General features: G+C 38.8%; 1 protein-coding gene across 1 annotated transcript in view; it reads right to left on the reverse strand.

Moving 5' to 3' along the window:
• The window catches only part of LOC121387309 (protein ITPRID2-like), a 138,438-nt gene that overhangs the window by 58,119 nt on the left and 57,018 nt on the right, over positions 1-23,301 (reverse strand). Inside the window, exons 3-6 of the mRNA XM_041518330.1 lie at positions 12,566-13,030; positions 9,412-9,472; positions 6,737-6,786; positions 1,838-1,852 (exon numbers count right to left, since the gene is read on the reverse strand). Of these exons, the coding sequence (XP_041374264.1) occupies positions 1,838-1,852; positions 6,737-6,786; positions 9,412-9,472; positions 12,566-13,030 (591 nt within the window). The remainder of the gene's footprint in view (positions 1-1,837; positions 1,853-6,736; positions 6,787-9,411; positions 9,473-12,565; positions 13,031-23,301) is intronic.

Raw genomic sequence — 23,301 nt, forward strand, 5'->3', positions numbered from 1 at the left:
TCTATATATACTCTTCAAAAAAAGAAACGCAAAAGGGTACAAATGGGTTATAACTCCGATTTTATGTTTCCTACCGGTTCATGCTTTGTGAATATAAGGTCATTGCATGTCCCAAACACATTCCCACGGTTACATTCGATAAAACGCAGCTACTGTACAATAAAGTTCCAAAATGTGAATATTCGCAAAAACGCAGCCACGTGCAAACCATGTCACCACTGCACGTGCGTTGTCTGCACGTGCAACATGAACACCGACAGTATAAAAGTGCAGGGTGTTCACTTGCCTGGCCTCTGTATCTGGCCGACAGTTGACAATCCAGGACATGCCACGTCTCAGTGAACCGCAGAGAAACAATGCCATCGGCCGACTAGACACAGGCGAATCCAGAACGGCCGTTGCCAGGGCATTCCATGTGTCCCCAAGCACCATCTCCAGACTGTGGGACCGTTACCAGCAACATGGATCAACACGTGACCTCCCTAGATCCGGTCGACCACGGGTCACTACCCCCGGGCAGGACCGCTACATCCGGGTACGCCACCTTCGGGAACGATTGACTACTGCCACCTCCACAGCCGCAGCAATACCAGGTTTGCGCAGGATATCCGACCAGACCGTACGGAACCGCCTACGTGAGGTAGGAATTCGTGCCAGACGTCCAGTTCGAGGTGTCATCTTAACACCACAACACCGTCGACTCCGACTGCAGTGGTGCCAGATTCATCGACAATGGCCTCAACTGCGATGGAGACAGGTGTGGTTCAGTGACGAGTCCCGATTTCTGCTTCGACGTCATGATGGAAGATGTCGCGTGTATAGGCGTCGTGGTGAACGTTATGCGGCAAACTGCGTGCAGGAAGTGGACAGATTCGGCGGGGGTAGTGTCATGGTGTGGGCAGCCATCTCACACACTGGCAGAACTGACCTGGTCCACGTGCAGGGCAACCTGAATGCACAGGGCTACATTGACCAGATCCTCCGGCCACACATCGTTCCAGTTATGGCCAACGCCAACGCAGTGTTCCAACATGACAACGCCAGGCCTCACACAGCACGTCTCACAACGGCTTTCCTACAGAACAACAACATTAATGTCCTTCCTTGGCCATCGATATCACCGGATTTGAACCCAATTGAGCATCTATGGGACGAGTTGGACCGACGCCTCCGACAGCGACAACCACAGCCCCAGACCCTGCCCGAGCTGGCAGCAGCCTTGCAGGCCGAGTGGGCCACCATCCCCCGGGACGTCATCCGTACTCTGGTTGCTTCAATGGGCAGGCGGTGCCAGGCAGTTGTCAACACACGCGGAGGCCACACCCGGTATTGACTCCAGATGACCTTGACCTTGGTGGTGTGTCCTATCACTTACTCACAATGGACTAGAGTGAATTGTGAACAATCCTGCAACATTTGGTAATTATCGGACTCACCATTCAATAATTAAATCAATTCTCCAAATGTTACGACAATGTGGTTTTGCGTTTCTTCTTTTGAAGAGTATATATACTGTATGGAAAGGTCAATCAAAATGTTTCTAGGGATATACTGATGTTTTGAAAAATGACACAAAAGGATAAAAACTTTATAGAAATTACACATAAAGTGTTGACAATTAAACACCAGTTATGGAGAAAAAATAATTAATAGAAAATAAAAGAATAGTGTTAAATTTCAAATTAGAGAAAACAAAAAAAGAGTCTAATTGGACTAATTAGTTGAAAGAGATGTAACTAAATATATTCGACTATGAAGTAGATTATGATTCTATTGATCATGTAAATGAATGTGCTAACCAAGAAATGTTAATGAGAAAAAAAACAGTATTACAAACCTCCCCGACGAAAACCTGAAATTTACATGCAAACATAAAAACAACATGCAAGAACATGGACATGCCAAACGAAATGCCAAACACTACATACATGTGATATATGATATAATTAAACTTTCTTTCTAGTTACACATGTAGCACAGGACGTAACACGAACATGCTAACAACAGGGCTACCTCTGGGTCAGCAAACAATTGCGACAAATTATCTGATAAACTTTAGAAACAGCAGAAACCCAGTTATTTTGTAATAGAATATCAATTATTACATGAAATTAGTTCGCAATATTAAAATAAAATTTGCCAATTGCTTTTGAAATTCGCAACTGGCGAAGTTGGCGAGTGCCAAAGCTAGCCCTGAATAAATAAGTGACCATTCAACAATTTATATTATGTGATTTAAAAAAAATTAAATGTATGACTCCTCTTTTGATGTAACATTTTGTAAATTAAGACCACTTGATTTTCCCATTTACAATGTGTAATGCTGTCCAGTATTCAACAAGTACCGTATATCTTCGCCTGTAAGTCGATCTCGGCTATAAGTCGAGTCCCTAATTTCAAGCCCTGAAAACGTATTTTTTTATTGACCCGTTTATAAGTCGACCCATGAAAAACTACTTATAAATATTGAAATATTTCTTATTTTCAGCACATGAGAACAATAATATTTGAACAAAAGAAAATTATTTTACAAACTTCGGTTTTCACGTTTTGTACATCGCAATATGATCAGACTATTCCAATCAAACTATCATTATTACATAGCATCAAAACGAAATATTCCCTTAGTAGAGAGTGAAAACTGTTTGACTGTTACTGTATAGTACTGTACAGATGGTTTTGTGCACAGACAACAACTTTATTTATAAACACTGACAACAGATCACTACGATAAAACTGAAAGTATCACGTTTTGCCGCCATATTAATACATGTAAGGAGGATAACTCTGGAAAGTACACTGGTTTTTGTCCCTATTGCTCTAGATAAGTGAACTGCAGAGATCAGTCTATTTTAAGGGAAAGCTTAGTAATATTTATGAAGTTAATCACCGCCAAAACATTGTTTGAACAACCATTAATGCCAGTGACCAGATTTCAAAATAAACTCAGGCAACAGGTAGTTAGTATTGTTTACATTTTTACTATTAGTTATGACTGTTAATTTAACTAAGTGGACTGTTGTCTTGGCATGTGAGTGAGATCGTACGCCTTTTCGCATAACCAAAACCGTTCTAATGCCAAAAAAAATAGGTTATAAAAAATAAATGTGTCAAATTAACATATTTGAGTATAAATACATGGCATACTTCAACAATAAAACTTGTAAAATAATCCCCAAAACAGTAATATTTTTTGGTGAAATTTTTTTACCCTCTTATAAGTCGACCCCCCAAGTTATAAAATAATTTTTGGGTGAAAAAAAATTCGACTTATAGGCGAAGATATACGGTATGTACCAGCCTCGGTGGCGTCGTGGCAGGCCATCGGTCTACAGGCTGGTAGGTACTGGGTTCGGATCCCAGTTGAGGCATGGAATTTTTAATCCAGATACCGACTCCAAACCCTGAGTGAGTGCTCCGCAAGGCTCAATGGGTAGGTGTAAAACCACTTGCACCGACCAGTGATCCATAACTGGTTTAACAAAGGCCATGGTTTGTGCTATCCTGCCTGTGGGAAGAGCAAATAAAAGATCCCTTGCTGCCTGTCGTAAAAGAGTAGCCTATGTGGCGACAGCGGGTTTCCTCTAAAAAAATATGTGTGGTCCTTAACCATATGTCTGACGCCATATAACCGTAAATAAAATGTGTTGAGTGCGTCATTAAATAAAACACTTCTTTCTTTCAACAAGTATGTATTTGAGAAAGTCATTAAGTTTGTTTTGTTTAACGACACCACTAAAGCACATTGATTTAAAAATCATCGGCTATTGGACGTCAAACATTTGGTCCTTTGACATACAGTCTTAGAGAGGAATCCCATGGTGTGTGCTGTCCTCTGTGGGTCGGTGCATATAAAAGATCCCTTGCTACTAATGAAAAAAATGTAGTAGGTTTCCTTTCAAGGACTATATGTCAAAATTACAAAATGTTTGACATTCAATAGCCAGTGATTAATACATCAATGTGCTCTAGTGGTGTCGTTAAACAAAATAAAAAATAAAATAAAATAAAATAAAATAAAATAAAAAAAGAAAGAAAGAAGTAAATAAATAAATAAATAAATAATTACATGTAATAACTCAATAAATAATATGTAAATTATAATGTGCTGGCAGTGTCTTCCAGAAGAATCATTTAGCAAAACAAAAGAAATTAGAAGCTTATGCAATTGTTGAATGGCCTTTTATTAAATGGCGACATGCTAACAATGTGTATATAGAGATATACAAGCACTAATCTTGAGGGGGTTTATTTTACCCAGCAGTTTCCTTTTGTTGCAATATTTCAATTTCTTTCCATGCATTCTTAAAGAGTTCAAACCATAATTAGGGGGTTTTGGTGATAGTAAAAAGTCTGGAAGTTAAAAGGTCCCATATAGGGCCTCCACAAGTCCAATATATTTTGGACTCGAGTGCTCAAGGGTCAAACTCGACCTGACCCTGACATTTGCCTTAGATGATAATGAGACTAAGGAATGAATGAAGGAAATGTTTTATTTAACGATGCACTCAACACATTGTATTTACGGTTATATGGCATCAGACATACGGTTAAGGACCACACAGATATTGAGAGACAAAACCCGCTGTCGCCACTTCATGGGCTACTCTTTTCGATTAGCAGCAAGGAATCTTTTATATGCACCATCCCACCGACAGGATAGTACATACCACAGCCCTTGTTACACCAGTTATGGAGCATTGGCTGGAACGAGAAATAGCCCAATGGGCCCATTGACGGGGATTGATCCTAAACCGACCGTGCATCAAGCGAGCACTCTACCACTGGGCTACGTCCCGCCCCCCCCCCCCCAAGGAATGAAGGAAATGAGCATTATGGATCTTAATTCCAGCGCTCAACATAGACGCCATATCATGTCATTGTATTCCTTTCCTATAGTCCTATAATGAAACCTCGTGGCAACCATATTGCAAAATGACGTAAAAATATAATTAAATGAGAGTGCTCTTCCTTGCATGGGTACTCGAGTCCTGTGAACTGACACAAGTCTTGCTAGACTCAGCCTGCGCCAGAGTTATTGTGGAGACCCTTGTCCCATAACAATTTTTGAAAATTATATGTTACAGGAAAACAACTTTCAAGCAATTACTGAAAATGGTTGTTATGTAATTCTTGAATGGATAATACCCAGTGCATTGTTAAAGCCCCTGATATAATATAAGGGTTAGAGTTAAAACTGGTTTAGGGATATTAAATTAGGGATATTAAATTAGGTATATTAACAACTGATGTTTAAATTAAACTGGATCACAACGAGAAACAAGGGCAGGGTAGAACTCCAAATTATATGTAGATCAGAGTTGTAATAAGGATCAGTGTTTATAAAGGGGGTAGTTGGTATTAATAAAAGGGGAGGGTGTAATAATACTTGGAGGGGTGGTTATAAAGGGGATGGTTGAGTATTAAAATGGAGAGGGGTGGGTATAAAGGGGAGGGTCGAGTATTAAAATGGAGGGGTGGGTTGAGTATTAAAATGGAGGGGTGGGTATAAAGGGGTGGGTTGAGTATTAAAATGGAGGAGTGGTTATAAAGGGGAGGGTTGAGTATTAAAATGGAGGGATGGTTATAAAGGGGAGGGTTGAGTATTAAAATGGAGGGGTGGGTATAAAGGGGATGGTTAAGTATTAAAATGGAGGGGTATATAAAGGGGATGGTTGTGTTTAAAAATGGAGGGGTGGGTATAAAGGGGTGGGTTGAGTATTAAAATGGAGAGGGGTGGGTATAAAGGGGAGGGTTGAGTATTAAAATGGAGGGGTGAGCATAAAGGGGTGGGTTGAGTATTAAAATGGAGGGTTGAGTATTAAAATGGAGGGGTGGGTATAAAGGGGATGGTTAAGTATTAAAATGGAGGGATGGATATAAAGGGAATGGTTGTGTATTAAAATGGAGGGGTAGTTATAAAGGGGAGGGTTGAGTATTAAAATGGAGGGGTGGTTATAAAGGGGAGGGTCGAGTATTAAAATGGAGGGGTGGTTATAAAGGGGAGGGTTGAGTATTAAAATGGAGGGGTGGATATAAAGGGGATGGTTGAGTATTAGAATGGAGGGGTGGTTATAAAGGGGAGAGTTGTGTATTAAAATGGAGGGGTGGTTATAAAGGGGATGGTTGAGTATTAAAATGGAGGGGTGGGTATAAAGGGGAGGGTCGAGTATTAAAATGGAGGGGTGGTTATAAAGGGGAGGGTTGAGTATTAAAATGGAGGGGTGGGTATAAAGGGGATGGTTGAGTATTAGAATGGAGGGGTATAAAAAGGGGATGGTTGTTTAAAAATGAAGGGGTGGGTATAAAGCGGTGGGTTGAGTATTAAAATGGAGAGGGGTGAGTATAAAGGGGAGGGTTGAGTATTAAAATGGGAGGGTGGGTATAAAGGGGTGGGTTGAGTAATAAAATGGAGGGTGGGTATAAAGGGGAGGGTTGTGTATTAAAATGGAGGGGTGGGTTGAGTATTAAAATAGCGAGATGTGAGTATTAATAAATAGGGAGGTGTAGGTATTTTTTAATCAGGAAGGTTGGCTATTAAAAAAGGAAGGGAGGGCATTAATAGAGGGATGTGTGTGTGTGTGTGTGTATTAATATAGCGGGAGAAATGCATAACAAAGGTGCTACAGAAAAAGGTGGCGTGAGACCTACAATAATGAAGTTATATACAATGTACATAAAATAAACCGTGACATGAGACCTATAACAATGAAATTATAAAGATAAAAGTACAAACCTTCACTTCCCAGAGGTAGATCGTCCTCAAACACATTATCCTCTTTGTGTCTGAAATTAAACAGAGAAAAACTAATTAATGACGTCAGGTAACTGCTTAATCCTGTGAAGGTAAGAATGTGAAATTCTGCGAGGCTCTGTCGAATTTCTCATTTCCTGTCTGTGGGGAAAGCGCATATAAAAGATCCCTTGCTGCATTAAAAACAAGAGTACCGGTAAGGTATGCCCATCAGGAGTTTGATGAAAACCATATCTATATTATATTATTAATGAATATGTTACGGGTATGATTCAATTCTAATTATGTGAAATCTTTGCAATGGAATGGATGAACAGTTTGTTTTGGACCAACCATCATCCCAAGTTGTTCCTACATGTGAGGCTTGATGATCCTGTATGCATCTGTATGCAAGCTATGGTCCAGACAAGAATTTCCTGTTATGTGCAGTAGACCATGAAAAGTAGGTCACAGTGACCTAGTAATAGAACACGACACACCACCATCCCAAGTTGTTCCTACATGCGAGACTTGATGATCCTGTATGCATCTGTATGCAAGCTATGGTCCGGACAAGAATTTCCTGTTATGTGCAGTAGACCATGAAAAGTAGGTCACAGTGACCTAGTAATAGAATGCGACACACTGCCATCCCAAGTTGTTCCTACATGTGAGGTTTGATGGACCTGTATGCGTCTGTATGCAAGATATGGTCCAGACAAGAAAATGTTAACAGACGGAGAGACAGACATATGGACAGATGGATGGACAGATAGACGGACGGACGGACAACGCCATACCATAATATAAATGTAGGAGGTTTCCTCTGATGACTACGTGTCGGAATTACCAAACGTTTGACATCCAATAGCCAATGATTAATTATAGTTAATCTTTCTTACACACCCGTTGGTGACAACACCATGTGTTATTTATGATTACACATACTTGTTAACACATGTACGTGTGTTAAAGGGAAAGTAAACTCAAACATGAGCCTTATGTGTTGGAAAGATGCATACCCGGACCACCAACACATGCTGACACTTTAACAAATGAAAAATGCTTAATTTTAGAGTTAGTAAAAAAAAAGTGATTATTCATGCTAACTGGTGGTAGCTATTTTCTTTTGTTTTCAGTGAGTCCAGAATTCTAGCTTGGGGCATCAGCTCTGACCAACTCCTGCATGCACAGTGTAAACAAAGGCAGTCATTTATGACAAGGCGCTTCGCTTTTATCAACCTGACTTCTAAAACAACATAAATGACTTGATAATATAATAAACAGTTTAACTAAATATATTTCAATTTACATTAATAGAACGAAATGGAGTTATAGTATTTTTATCTGTTAAAAAATCCAAAGAAAAAAATGCATATTATTAGGCCTATTGGTAGGGTATGTTGGAGCAACAACGACCACTCACAATACCCAATTGATAGTTTTCTTTTCTTTGGGACTACATAATTGTTAAGTTTTGTGATTTTAGATGGGAAAGTCTACTTAATCAAGGGTTTTACAGAATTATTTACAGTAATAAAGCAGGACAGCTGATAATGTCCATTACGATTTTCGGGGTGGCTGCGTGGTTACCACAGTACCCTGTGATCTTCATAAAACAGGCACATATTAATTTTGTGTCTAGACACCTTGACTGGTGACCGTCCAAAATATAAACCTGCCAATCAGGAACCACAGGTACAGGCCACAGAAAGAAAAGACCAATTAACTAAGAAAACACTGATTATCATTTCAGTATGCGGGTTCATGTATGGACAAAACAAAATACAGTTACTTCGATACTTTAACAATGGTGCTTTATTTTGTATTGAAAAATAATATATACTTATTGCTGGCTTACTGGGATGGATATTATTACAGAACATTGCGATGCATCCGCAAATATCAGGTATGTTTTGTTTCTTCAGTTTGAAGACTACATGTAATTCCTAACGTGACATGTTAAGTATTACGTAACCACTGGCTCGCTAGAGGGCGTATTCACTGGGATGGTACAAAATGGCTGTGCCCATGATATATAATAGCCGTCACATTTAACCATTTTATTAATTATATATATAGAGGTTATTACGAGAGTGTTTTTCGGTATCGTCAATATGATATATTAGGAATAAAAATTGTATTATGCAAGCCTCTGGTTTTCTTTTGTATTTTGTTTTAACTTTATGTTTGAGCTAAAAATTATATATTTAAAATATAATTTCAACATAACTTTGAGGTAACCAATCAGGTAACCCACCTGTTTAAAAACATATCATTTCAACTTTTGTTCGTGCTTATATCCAATTAAGGTTCAAGCACACTGACACGGGCACACACCTCAGCTATCTGGGCTGTCTGACCAGGACAGTGGGTTAGTGGTTAGTGGTTAGTTGGTTAGTTGGTTAGTGAGAGAGAGAAGAGGGTGTGGTGGTCTTAAAACTACCCACTGAGCCCTTAAGAACTCGCTCTGGGTTGGAGCCGGTACTGGGCTGTGAACCCTGTACCTACCAGCCTGTAGCCCGATGGCTTAACCACTGCACCACCGAGGCTGCTAAAAAAACCCACAAAAAACATATCAAACTCGCTTTTGCTCATTGGCAGGTGTGTGTTAAGCTTAAGGATGTTTATCATACATGGTTTATATTATCTGATATTATATTATATAAAACACTTACCCATTGGTCAATTCTGTCTGTGTTGGTGCTGCCCCTTCAGAATGTGACCAATCATGTGCATCTATATGTAAATAAAATCATTACAAATTTGCTTGTGTAATACATGTTTAACTTAACACTGTTAATACATAATATATCAAATGATCAAAAAAGAAATCGACCTGGAATGGAACTAAAATAACATGCACAGTGAAACACCTCTAAACCGGATCTGTAAACCGGAATTCATGTAATACCACACATTTTTACAGATCCTTTACACAAACGAACCTCTCCAAACCAGATACCTTTTTAAACCGAACATTTTTTACTTGGTCCATGGGTGTCTGGTTCAGAGGGGTTTCACTGTATATGTAGTTAAGAAATTGATAAGGTTCCAGAAATTGCTTAAAAATTAATTATTAACAAGTTAGTCAATCATGACTGAAAACATTCTGCATTGATATGAGTTACGTTTTTTGGCATTTTTTGTATATGAAAATAAATTATGATATATACAATTCATTCCTGCACAGTCACAGCACCTATATGTAACCATGACAACGAGATAGATATATATATATATATATATTATATATATATATATATATATATATATATATATATATAAGATATATATATATATATATATATATATATATATATATATATATATATACACACCACACACACACACACACACACACACACACACACACACACACACACACACACACACATATATATACATACATATATACATATATATATATATATATATATATATATATACCGGGCTTCTAGAATTTTTATAAAATCAACTAGCCATGGGATCAGTGATTTTTAAAAATTGACTAGCCATGATTAAAAATTCACTAGCCCTACTTTACTTTAAGTTAATACAATTTTACTAAATAATAGTAATAATTATATGTCACCTAAAGAGGGCTTAAAACACTAACATTGGGGGATTTGGGGGGAGGGCAGGATATTCGTATTTACAAAACAGACTTGAATGCAACATTTTACAAAGAAAAAATTCACTAGCAGTCGGGCATGGCAATAGCAGTTATTTACTAACCTAACATTAAATATCACTAGCCATGGGAGTGGGGCTACCATAATCTAGAAACCATGATATATACACACACATATATATATATAAATATAATATATATATATAATATATATATATATATATATATATATATATATACTCAAAATGTTTCACCTGAGCTGACAGATGACGGTCTAAACATGACTCACTGACACCTGTCATATATATACATATATGCCGAACATGAATTACGAGATGTTATACCATAAACCGAGATGTAGATAAATTGTGAATATACCTCAACACTGAGTCATAATAACTGACCTTCCTTCGGGCTGTATGGTTTTTACCACGGTCTACATCCAAACACATTCATGGAGGTGGTTACGGTCGACGAAACATGCCACATAATGATGCAATGAGGCAATTTGAACATTAAGTGAGTGGGTGACTTTGTGGATGGATGGATGGATGGATGGATGGATGGAAGAACAAATTGAAAGGAGTGAACTAATAAGTAAATGAATGAATTGACATACTAAGTAACCATCTGTCTACTGACTGACCTACTGACCAACACTGAATGGCTGATTGAGTGACTGACCAACTGACTTATTTACTGACTAAAGACTGAACCACTGACTGACTGACTGACTGACTGACTGACTGACTTATTTACTGACTAAAGACTGAACCACTCACTGACTGACTGACTGACTGACTGACAGACTTATTTACTGACTAAAGACTGAACCACTCACTGACTGACTGACCAACTGACTTATTTACTGACTAAAGACTAAACTACTCACTGACTGACTGACAGACTTATTTACTGACTAAAGACTGAACCACTCACTGACTGACTGACTGACTTATTTACTGACTAAAGACTGAACCACTCACTGACTGACTGACAGACTTATTTACTGACTAAAGACTGAACCACTCACTGACTGACTGACCAACTGACTTATTTACTGACTAAAGACTGAACCACTCACTGACTGACTGACCAACTGACTTATTTACTGACTAAAGACTGAACCACTCACTGACTGACTGACCAACTGACTTATTTACTGACTAAAGACTGAACCACTCACTGACTGACTGACCAACTGACTTATTTACTGACTAAAGACTGAACCACTCACTGACTGACTGACCGACTGACTTATTTACTGACTAAAGACTGAACCACTGACTGACTGACTGACCAACTTATTTACTGACTAAAGACTGAACCACTCACTGACTGACTGATAGACTTATTTACTGACTAAAGACTAAACTACTCATTGACTGGCTGACTAACTTATTTACTGACTAAAGACTGAACCACTCACTGACTGACTGACCGACAGACTTATTTACTGACTAAAGACTGAACCACTCACTGACTGACTGACTGACTGACTTATTTACTGACTAAAGACTGAACCACTCACTGACTGACTGACCAACTGACTTATTTACTGACTAAAGACTGAACCACTCACTGACTGACTGACCAACTGACTTATTTACTGACTAAAGACTGAACCACTCACTGACTGACTGACAGACTTATTTACTGACTAAAGACTGAACCACTGACTGACCATACCTTTCATTATTTTAAACATAGTGCACAGCTTTTTGAATTTAATGGAAACACAACAAACGCAAGCACCTGTATTACAATCGGACGCACCCGGACCACAGCCGTATTAATGGAAACATAGCTTTACATACTGAATGGTTTACTGGCTGACCTATTGACTGACGACTGACTGACTGATTGACAAACTGACAGGCTGATTGACTGTCTGCCTGTCTGTCTGACTGACTGACTGACTGACTGACTTACCTACTGACTGACTGACTGACTGACTGACTGACTTATCGACTGATTGACTGACTGACTGATTTATCGACTGACTGACATATCAACCAACTTATCAACTGACTGACTGACTGACTGATTTACCTACTGACTGACTGACTGATTGTCTTACTTACTGACTGACTGACTTATTGACTGACTTATTGACTGACTGACTTGACTGACTGACTGGCTGACTGACTGAATGGCTTACTAGTTGATCTACTGCGAGGTGCACCAACTAAACGTACCTGTGGCAGTCGTACCAACAGACCCTTTCTTCTTCTTCAGAGAACCGACCAGTTCTCCCAGACTCGTTGCCATGGTGCTCTTCTCACTGGTTGCCATGGCACTCCCACTCGTAGTCAGTGCCACCTGATCGTCCGAGTGACCTTCACCTTTCAGTACGGCCATCACGTGACATCCATCAGACGAACACTCCAGACATTCTGAGTTAGATGCTAAACCGACGCCCGATTCAGGTACATCCACATTTTCATCTATAAGGACGGGTTTTCCTTTCGTAAATCGAGACAATCGAAATCCCGGGAAGCTCTTCTGGAATGTTTTTACCTGTAGTCTTAAGTAGTCCCGTTTGTTGATCAACGCCTGCACGAGTTTAGGTGTTAACCCTGTCTTTTCCTCGGCTTTGATTGGCTGTTCGGTTTGTACAGTGAGATTTGATTGGTTGTTGCAATCTGTGTTATTGGCCGATTCTGAAAAGCAAAAAGAACAAATGAATGTACAGGCTTGTTTGATGTGATTTAATTACGCAGTCAGATTATGCAGATGCATGTACATGTTTAAGTATATGTCAACTGCACACTGTTTAATTAGCACGGGAAATGAAGACATGATCTGTAAATTAAATATTTACTTTGATATAATACAATTGCTGAAAGTTAAAGTTTGTTTAGTTTAACGACACAACTTGAACACAATATGTGATATGATGGGGTCCAGTCGAGTTATATGCATTATACAAATGTTTTCTGAACAAGCCTCTGTTTCTGCTGTTTGAAACTGAATTGCTCAATAAACTTTAAAATTCCAGGTGGTCCAACGGACTATACGTGTTTGCAGCTTCAGGAAGTCCTGTTAATTTTCAGTTACTCTCAGACTACCGGACTACCATTAAAGGGACATTCCTGAGTTTGCTGCACTTTTTAAGATGTTATCGACTAACAGAGTTTTTAACGACTGTAATTACTTATCAAATATATTTTTCTGCATAAAATATTGGTGGCTGTATATTAAAAATGTTTCTGATCGTTCTAATATTTGTACTAGGTTAAATTTCATCTTATTTCCTAAAATATCGTTTTTGTCGTACATACGAAATTATTTGAAGACAAAATCCAGTTTGGGCTTCTTACAAATATTAAGACGACCAGAAACACAATGAATATACAGACACTGATAGTCTCAACAAGAAAATATATTTAATATGTTACAAGCTTAATCATAGAAATATTTTATTAGTCGGAAACATCTTACAATGCAGCAAACTCGGGAATGTTCCTTTAAGATCTAGACCTGTATTGAATGATTAATCATCGGCTATTGGATGTCAAACAGTTGATATTTTTAACATATAGTCTTAGAGAGGAAACCCGCAACTTTTTTCCATCAACAGCAAGGGATCTTTTATATGCACCGTCCAACAGACAGGATAGCACATACCACAGTATTTGATATACCAGTTGTGGTGCACTGGTAGGAACCAGAAATAGCACACAGATGCGGCAAATATGATAGTGCAGTTTATTTATTATAAAATGGTCAAATAAAGAATTTAGTTTTTCGCCCATTTTGTTTGTTCATGTAAAATAATTGTTTATTTATCGAATGGATGGGAGAAAAAGACTTCATCATAGAAAAAGTACACCCTTGTTGATGGAAATTTTGACCTCGAACTCTGCAACTCTCATCCTGGACCTAAACTTCTACCACCTCGGGTGTACTTTTTCTATTCCACATGACCACATATGATGGGAGTCTATTAATTAATACTCATTTACAGACACATATTGTATGAATGGGTATATCAAGCCGTGAAGACAGAGCTTCTAGAATTTTTATCCAGTAGCCATGAGATCAGTCATTTTTAAAAATTTACTAGCCATGATTAAAAATTCACTGCTCTACTTTACTTCAAGTTAATACAATTTTACTAAATATTAGTAATAATCACAAATGTCACCTAAAGAGGGAGATAGACCTTAAAAAAACTAACATTGGGGGCTTGGGGTGAGCTAGGGCAGGATAGTCATATTTACAAAATAGACTTGACTCAACATTTGACTAAAAAAAATTCACATGGCATGGCAATAGTAGTTATTTACTAGCCCAACACTGAATATCACTAGCCATGGCAGTGTGGCTACCATAATCTAGAAGCCCTGTCTGGCATGGCAATAGTACATGTAGTTATTTACTAGCCTAACATTGAATATCACTAGCCATGGCAGTGTGGCTACCATAATCTAGAAGCCCTGTCTGGCATGGCAATAGTACATGTAGTTATTTACTAGCCTAACAGTGAATATCACTAGCCATGGCAGTGTGGCTACCATAATCTAGAAGCCCTGTCTGGCATGGCAATAGTACATGTAGTTATTTACTAGCCTAACATTGAATATCACTAGCCATGGCAGTGTGGCTACCATAATCTAGAAGCCCTGTCTGGCATGGCAATAGTACATGTAGTTATTTACTAGCCTAACATTGAATATCACTAGCCATGGCAGTATGGCTACCATAATCTAGAAGCCCTGTCTGGCATGGTAATAGTAGTTATTTACTAGCCCAACACTGAATATCACTAGCCATGGGAGTGGGGCTACCATAATCTAGAAGCCCTGTCTGGCATTGCAATAGTAGTTATTTACTACCCCAACACTGAATATCACTAGCCATAGGAGTGGGGCTACCATAATCTAGAAGCCCTGTCTGGCATAGCAATAGTAGTTATTTACTAGCCCAACACTGAATATCACTAGCCATGGCAGTGGGGCTACCATAATCTAGAAGCCCTGGAAGAACCGTTTAAAGAGTAACAAACACAATCTTACCCTTTCTTCCCACAAAGACCGGAGATGATGCGACGTGTAGATACATTGTTACCAGGTGGTAGTGGTATCTCACGCACGTACCTGTATCCACTGTTTACCTGGGCTAAACAGGTGAACCAAGCACTGTTTACTCAACATGCACGCAGTTTACACACACGTCATTGGGCTTGTCAAATGCAGAGCACAACAATTTGTGAAATTCACTTACCGAGTCATCCTGCATTCATTATGGATATTCAGTGACTTTGCTATATATATTTGTGTCTGTCTGTCTGTCTGTCACTCTGTCTGTCTGAACATAACAAATCATGAAATTCTTTTACGTGCCATCCTGCATTCATCATGGACATTCAGTAACTTTGCTATACCTTTGTGTACAATGTCTGTCTGTCTGTTTGTCTGTCAGAACAACAATTTGTGAAATTCACTTACCAAGCCATCCTGCATTCATTAGACATTCAGTAACTCCACCTATATATCTTTGTGTACAATGTCTGTCTGTCTGTCTGCCAGCCTGCCAGCCTGCCAGCCTGCCTGCCTGCCTGCCTGTCAGAGCACAACAATTTGTGAAATTCTCTTTCCGAGTCATCCTGTATTCATTACAGACATTCAGTAACTCCGCCTATATATCTTTGTGTACAATGTCTGTCTGTCTGTCTGGCTGGCTGTCTCTGTCTTTCTGTCTGTCTGTCTGTGTCTGTCATAACACAACTATTTGCATTCATTATGGATATTCAGTGACTTTGCTATATATATTTGTGTCTGTCTGTCTGTCACTCTGTCTGTCTGAACATAAATCGTGAAATTCTTTTACGAGCCATCCTGCATTCATCATGGACATTCAGTGACTTTGCTATACCTTTGTGTACAATGTCTGTCTGTCTGTCTGTCTGTCTGTCTGTCTGTCTGTCTGTCAGAACAACAATTTGAGAAATTCACTTACCAAGCCATCCTGCATTCATTAGACATTCAGTAACTCCACCTATATATCTTTGTGTACAATGTCTGTCTGTCTGTCTGTCTGTCTGTCTGTCTGTCTGCTTGCCTGCTTGCCTGCTTGCCTGCTTGCTGCCTGCCTGTCTGTCTGTCTGTCTGTCTGTCTGTGTCTGTATGTCTGTCAGAGCACAACAATTTGTGAAATTCTTTCCGAGCCATCCTGTATTCATTACAGACATTCAGTAATTCCGCCTATATATCTTTGTGTACAATGTCTGTCTGTCTGTCTGTCTGTCTGTCTGTCTGTCTCTGTCTTTCTGTCTGTGTCTGTCATAACACAACTATTTGTGAAATTTAGATACTGAGCCATCTTACATCCATTACTGCTATTCAGCCAGTCCACTACATGTTTGTGTACAATGATGTCTGATTGTCTGTCCGTCCATTTGACTGTCTGTCTGTCTCTCAGTCTTTAAGAAGACTCTAGCTATTGGCGTCATTCAGATACCAAACCCTACACACAAAATCATACAGTAATGATAAGCGGTAATAAAGGTTAACTTAAAAAAAATAAAAAATCTGCAAAACGAATTTGGGTATGGCACCATACCTGTTTTACCCTGTGGCAGAAACCGTGTCTGTATAAGACATACAAGTATAACCTGCCAGACTGTTCCTCCCTGTTCAGAGCCGACAAGCGGTAACCCATTAACACGCTTAATGTGAACCACATTCGTAATTCTAGTCATGAGCACGCGACTTAGCGGCTTAGCGGATACTAAAACGAGGTGAGGCAACTTTAACAACTTTTACTTGTTGTAAACGTGGTAAACACAAACACGGCCAGGACACTCCCTCATCGAGTAAACACGGCAAACTGAACACCGAACTTCACAGTGAACTTCACGAAGTTAACAGAGTACCTGTAGCCTACCACAATCAAGGATTACAGTAACAAGTGTTGTAATAAAATACAGAGTACCTGTAGCCTACCACAATCAAGGATTACAGTAACAAGTGTTGTAATCAAATACAGAGTACCTGTAGCCTACCACAATCAAGGATTACAGTAACAAGTGTTGTAATCAAATACAGAGTACCTGTAGCCTACCACAATCAAGGATTACAGTAACAAGTGTTGTAATAAAATACAGAGTCAGCAATTATATTGCTATGGTTATACTTAACTAGTGATCATCAATTATATCGCTATGGTTACTTAAAGTTCCACTACACCAAATCTTTTGCCACTGCCGATAATGTTAACATTTTCTAATCTATATTTTAGTCACAATAAACATTGGGACGACCAGAAATACAATGGGTATACGGATGCTGATATTTGAAATAGGATTAATATATTTCTTATGGACTGTTTTGTTTGTTTGTTTTGGGTTTTTTGGGGGTTTTTTTTTTTTTTGGGGGGGGGGGGGTTTGTGTTAAAAAGGTGTTAATAAACATGCACCTTAAAATTGGGGGGTGGGGGGTGAGATGGTGGTATTTAAGCACTCGCTTAATGTACTGTCAGTTTGGGATCGATCCCTGTTGGTGGGCCTATTGGTCTGTTTCTCATTCCAGCCAGTGTACCACGACTGGTATATCAAAGGCTGTGGTATGTACTATCTTGTCTGTGGGATGTTGCAAATAAAAGATCCCTTAATTGCTACTAATGGGAAAATGTAGCGGGTTTTCTCTCCAAGACTAAATGTCAAAATTAAAATGTTTGACATCCAATGACGGCCGATGATGACAGCTGATAATTAATAAATCAATGTGCTTTAGTGGTGTCATTAAACAAAACAAATTTTAACTTACAATTGGAGCAAACTCTTTAGGTACTACTAAACCAAATAACTTCTGGCTGAGAGAGAGAGAGAGAGAGAGAGAGAGAGAGAGAGAGAGAGAAAGAGAGAAGAAAGAAAGAAAGAAAGATAGAAAAAAGCAAGATAGAAAAGAAAGAAAAAAAAGCAACTTAGTAAGTGTACCATAAAAGGGAAATAACTTTACAACTATATATATATACTCCTGCCTGCCAATAATCACCAACATTAAATGCATCACTATGGTTACTTACTAAACACTTTCAAGCCTGGAATTCCAATCTCTGACCCTGTACACAACTGTCATCAATAAACCAGCCAGCAAGCAGTGTTTTATATGTTTTATATCACTAGGTTACTAATAACATTATTCTTTAATAATCTCTCATCTTTCTTTAAGTATGTTAGACTGATCCGGGAGAGTCCCGTGCAGCCTGGTTCCCCGCCAAGTGTCTGTCAAGGTGTTTATACGAAGACACCCTTAAACAAACAAGCACCAGGTACTTTTACCCAGGTGTAAATCGTTAATGGGTGGACTCCGCTTAAACTTGGGATCAACCGTCTTTGGTGCACTTTGCTGCTACGAGCAACCAACATACAAACATGCTACAGAAAGGAAAGGAATATTTTTGTTGAACAACACCTCAGCACATGTTAAACTACGGCTATTTTGGTGTCTAACATATGGTTATTTTGACACGTGGTCGAGAGTGAGAGAAGAAAGGAAAGGAATGTCTGTTTAACAACACCTCAGCATATTTTAAACTACGGCTATTTTGGTGTCTAACATATGGTTATTTTGACACTTGGTCGAGAGTGAGAGAGGAAAGGAAAGGAATGTTTGTTTAACGACACCTCAGCACATGTTAAACTACGGCTATTTTGGTGTCTTCATATATGGTTATTTTGACACTTGGTCGAGAGTGAGAGAGGAAAGGAAAGGAATGTTTGTTTAACAACACCTCAGCACATTTTAAACTACGGCTATTTGGTGTCTAACATATGGTTATTTTGACACTTGGTCGGGAGTGAGAGAGGAAAGGAATGTTTGTTTAACAACACCTCAGCACATGTTAAACTACGGCTATTTTGGTGTCTTGATATATGGTTATTTTGACACGTGGTCGAGAGTGAGAGAGGAAAGGAAAGGAATTTTTCTTTAACGACACCTCAGCACATGTTAAACTACGGCTATTTGGTGTCTAACATATGGTTATTTTGACACTTGGTCGAGAGTGAGAGGAAAGGAAAGGAAAGGAATGTCTGTTTAACAACACCTCAGCATGTTAAACTACGGCTATTTTGGTGTCTTGATATATGGTTATTTTGACACTTGGTCGAGAGTGAGAGAGGAAAGGAAAGGAATGTTTGTTTAACAACACCTCAGCACATTTTAAACTACGGCTATTTGGTGTCTAACATATGGTTATTTTGACACTTGGTCGAGAGTGAGAGAGGAAAGGAAAGGAATGTTTGTTTAACAACACCTCAGCACATTTTAAACTACGGCTATTTGGTGTCTAACATATGGTTATTTTGACACTTGGTCGAGAGTGAGAGGAAAGGAAAGGAAAGGAATGTCTGTTTAACAACACCTCAGCATGTTAAACTACGGCTATTTTGGTGTCTTGATATATGGTTATTTTGACACTTGGTCGAGAGTGAGAGAGGAAAGGAATTAAGGAATGTTTGTTTAACAACACCTCAGCACATTTTAAACTACGGCTATTTGGTGTCTAACATATGGTTATTTTGACACGTGGTCGAGAGTGAGAGGAAAGGAAAGGAATGTTTGTTTAACAACACCTCAGCACATTTTAAACTACGGCTATTTGGTGTCTAACATATGGTTATTTTGACACTTGGTCGAGAGTGAGAAAGGAAAGGAAAGGAATGTTTGTTTAACAACACCTCAGCACATGTTAAACTACGGCTATTTTGGTGTCTTGATATATGGTTATTTTGACACGTGGTCGAGAGTGAGAGAGGAAAGGAAAGGAATTTTTCTTTAACGACACCTCAGCACATGTTAAACTACGGCTATTTTGGTGTCTTGATATATGGTTATTTTGACACTTGGTCGAGAGTGAGAGAAGAAAGGAAAGGAATGTCTGTTTAACAACACCTCAGCACATGTTAAACTACGGCTATTTTGGTGTCTAACATATGGTTATTTTGACACGTGGTCGAGAGCGAGAGAAGAAAGGAAAGGAATGTCTGTTTAACAACACCTCAGCACATGTTAAACTACGGCTATTTTGGTGTCTTGATATATGGTTATTTTGACACGTGGTCGAGAGTGAGAGAAGAAAGGAAAGGAATGTCTGTTTAACAACACCTCAGCACATGTTAAACTACGGCTATTTTGGTGTCTTGATATATGGTTATTTTGACACGTGGTCGAGAGTGAGAGAAGAAAGGAAAGGAATGTCTGTTTAACAACACCTCAGCACATGTTAAACTACGACTATTTTGGTGTCTAACATATGGTTATTTTGACACGTGGTCGAGAGAGAGAGAGGAAAGGAAAGGAATGTCTGTTTACCAACACCTCAGCACATTTTAAACTACGGCTATTTGGTGTCTAACATATGGTTATTTTGACATTTGGTCGAGAGTGAGAGAGGAAAGGAAAGGAATGTCTGTTTAACAACACCTCAGCACATTTTAAACTACGGCTATTTGGTATCTAACCAGTGTTCGAGATGAATGGTATCCCGGTATCCCGATATCCCTGGGATACCAGAATTTAATTTTGGATACCAGACTTCAAGAACCCAGTATCCCACCAAAATACTATGTAATACTAAATTCTCAGGTGGGATATACCAGATTTTGAAATGTTAGTATCCAACTGGGATACTGCCCCAAAATTTTAATCTTGAACACAGCTAACATATGGTTATTTTGACACTTGTTTGAGAGTGAGAGAGGAAAGGAAAGGAATGTCTGTTTAACAACACCTCAGCACATGTTAAACTACGGCTATTTTGGTGTCTTGATATATGGTTATTTTGACACTTGGTTGAGAGTGAGAGAGGAAAGGAAAGGAATGCTTGTTTAACAACACCTCAGCACATGTTAAACTACGGCTATTTTGGTGTCTTGATATATGGTTATTTTGACACGTGGTCGAGAGTGAGAGAAGAAAGGAAAGGAATGTCTGTTTAACAACACCTCAGCACATTTTAAACTACGGCTATTTTGGTGTCTTGATATATGGTTATTTTGACATTTGGTCGAGAGTGAGAGAAGAAAGGAAAGGAATGTTTGTTTAACAACACCTCAGCACATTTTAAACTACGGCTATTTGGTGTCTAACATATGGTTATTTTGACACAAGGTCGAGAGTGAGAGAGGAAAGGAAAGGAATGTCTGTTTAACAACACCTCAGCACATGTTAAACTACGGCTATTTTGGTGTCTTGATATATGTTTATTTTGACACTTGGTCGAGAGTGAGAGAGGAAAGGAAAGGAATGCTTGTTTAACAACACCTCAGCACATGTTAAACTACGGCTATTTTGGTGTCTTGATATATGGTTATTTTGACACTTGGTCGAGAGTGAGAGAAGAAAGGAAAGGAATGTCTGTTTAACAACACCTCAGCAAATGTTAAACTACGGCTATTTTGGTGTCTAACATATGGTTATTTTGACACTTGGTTGAGAGTGAGAGAGGAAAGGAAAGGAATGTTTGTTTAACAACACCTCAGCACATTTTAAACTACGGCTATTTGGTGTCTAACATATGGTTATTTTGACACTTGGTCGAGAGTGAGAGGAAAGGAAAGGAAAGGAATGTCTGTTTAACAACACCTCAGCATGTTAAACTACGGCTATTTTGGTGTCTTGATATATGGTTATTTTGACACTTGGTCGAGAGTGAGAGAGGAAAGGAATTAAGGAATGTTTGTTTAACAACACCTCAGCACATTTTAAACTACGGCTATTTGGTGTCTAACATATGGTTATTTTGACACTTGGTCGAGAGTGAGAGGAAAGGAAAGGAATGTTTGTTTAACAACACCTCAGCACATTTTAAACTACGGCTATTTGGTGTCTAACATATGGTTATTTTGACACTTGGTCGAGAGTGAGAAAGGAAAGGAAAGGAATGTTTGTTTAACAACACCTCAGCACATGTTAAACTACGGCTATTTTGGTGTCTTGATATATGGTTATTTTGACACGTGGTCGAGAGTGAGAGAGGAAAGGAAAGGAATTTTTCTTTAACGACACCTCAGCACATGTTAAACTACGGCTATTTTGGTGTCTTGATATATGGTTATTTTGACACTTGGTCGAGAGTGAGAGAAGAAAGGAAAGGAATGTCTGTTTAACAACACCTCAGCACATGTTAAACTACGGCTATTTTGGTGTCTAACATATGGTTATTTTGACACGTGGTCGAGAGCGAGAGAAGAAAGGAAAGGAATGTCTGTTTAACAACACCTCAGCACATGTTAAACTACGGCTATTTTGGTGTCTTGATATATGGTTATTTTGACACGTGGTCGAGAGTGAGAGAAGAAAGGAAAGGAATGTCTGTTTAACAACACCTCAGCACATGTTAAACTACGGCTATTTTGGTGTCTTGATATATGGTTATTTTGACACGTGGTCGAGAGTGAGAGAAGAAAGGAAAGGAATGTCTGTTTAACAACACCTCAGCACATGTTAAACTACGACTATTTTGGTGTCTAACATATGGTTATTTTGACACGTGGTCGAGAGAGAGAGAGGAAAGGAAAGGAATGTCTGTTTACCAACACCTCAGCACATTTTAAACTACGGCTATTTGGTGTCTAACATATGGTTATTTTGACATTTGGTCGAGAGTGAGAGAGGAAAGGAAAGGAATGTCTGTTTAACAACACCTCAGCACATTTTAAACTACGGCTATTTGGTATCTAACCAGTGTTCGAGATGAATGGTATCCCGGTATCCCGATATCCCTGGGATACCAGAATTTAATTTTGGATACCAGACTTCAAGAACCCAGTATCCCACCAAAATACTATGTAATACTAAATTCTCAGGTGGGATATACCAGATTTTGAAATGTTAGGGGAGTATCCAACTGGGATACTGCCCCAAAATTTTAATCTTGAACACAGCTAACATATGGTTATTTTGACACTTGTTTGAGAGTGAGA

Source organism: Gigantopelta aegis, chromosome 13, assembly GCF_016097555.1.
Source record: "Gigantopelta aegis isolate Gae_Host chromosome 13, Gae_host_genome, whole genome shotgun sequence".
In the NCBI taxonomy this organism is placed as follows: domain Eukaryota; kingdom Metazoa; phylum Mollusca; class Gastropoda; order Neomphalida; family Peltospiridae; genus Gigantopelta; species Gigantopelta aegis.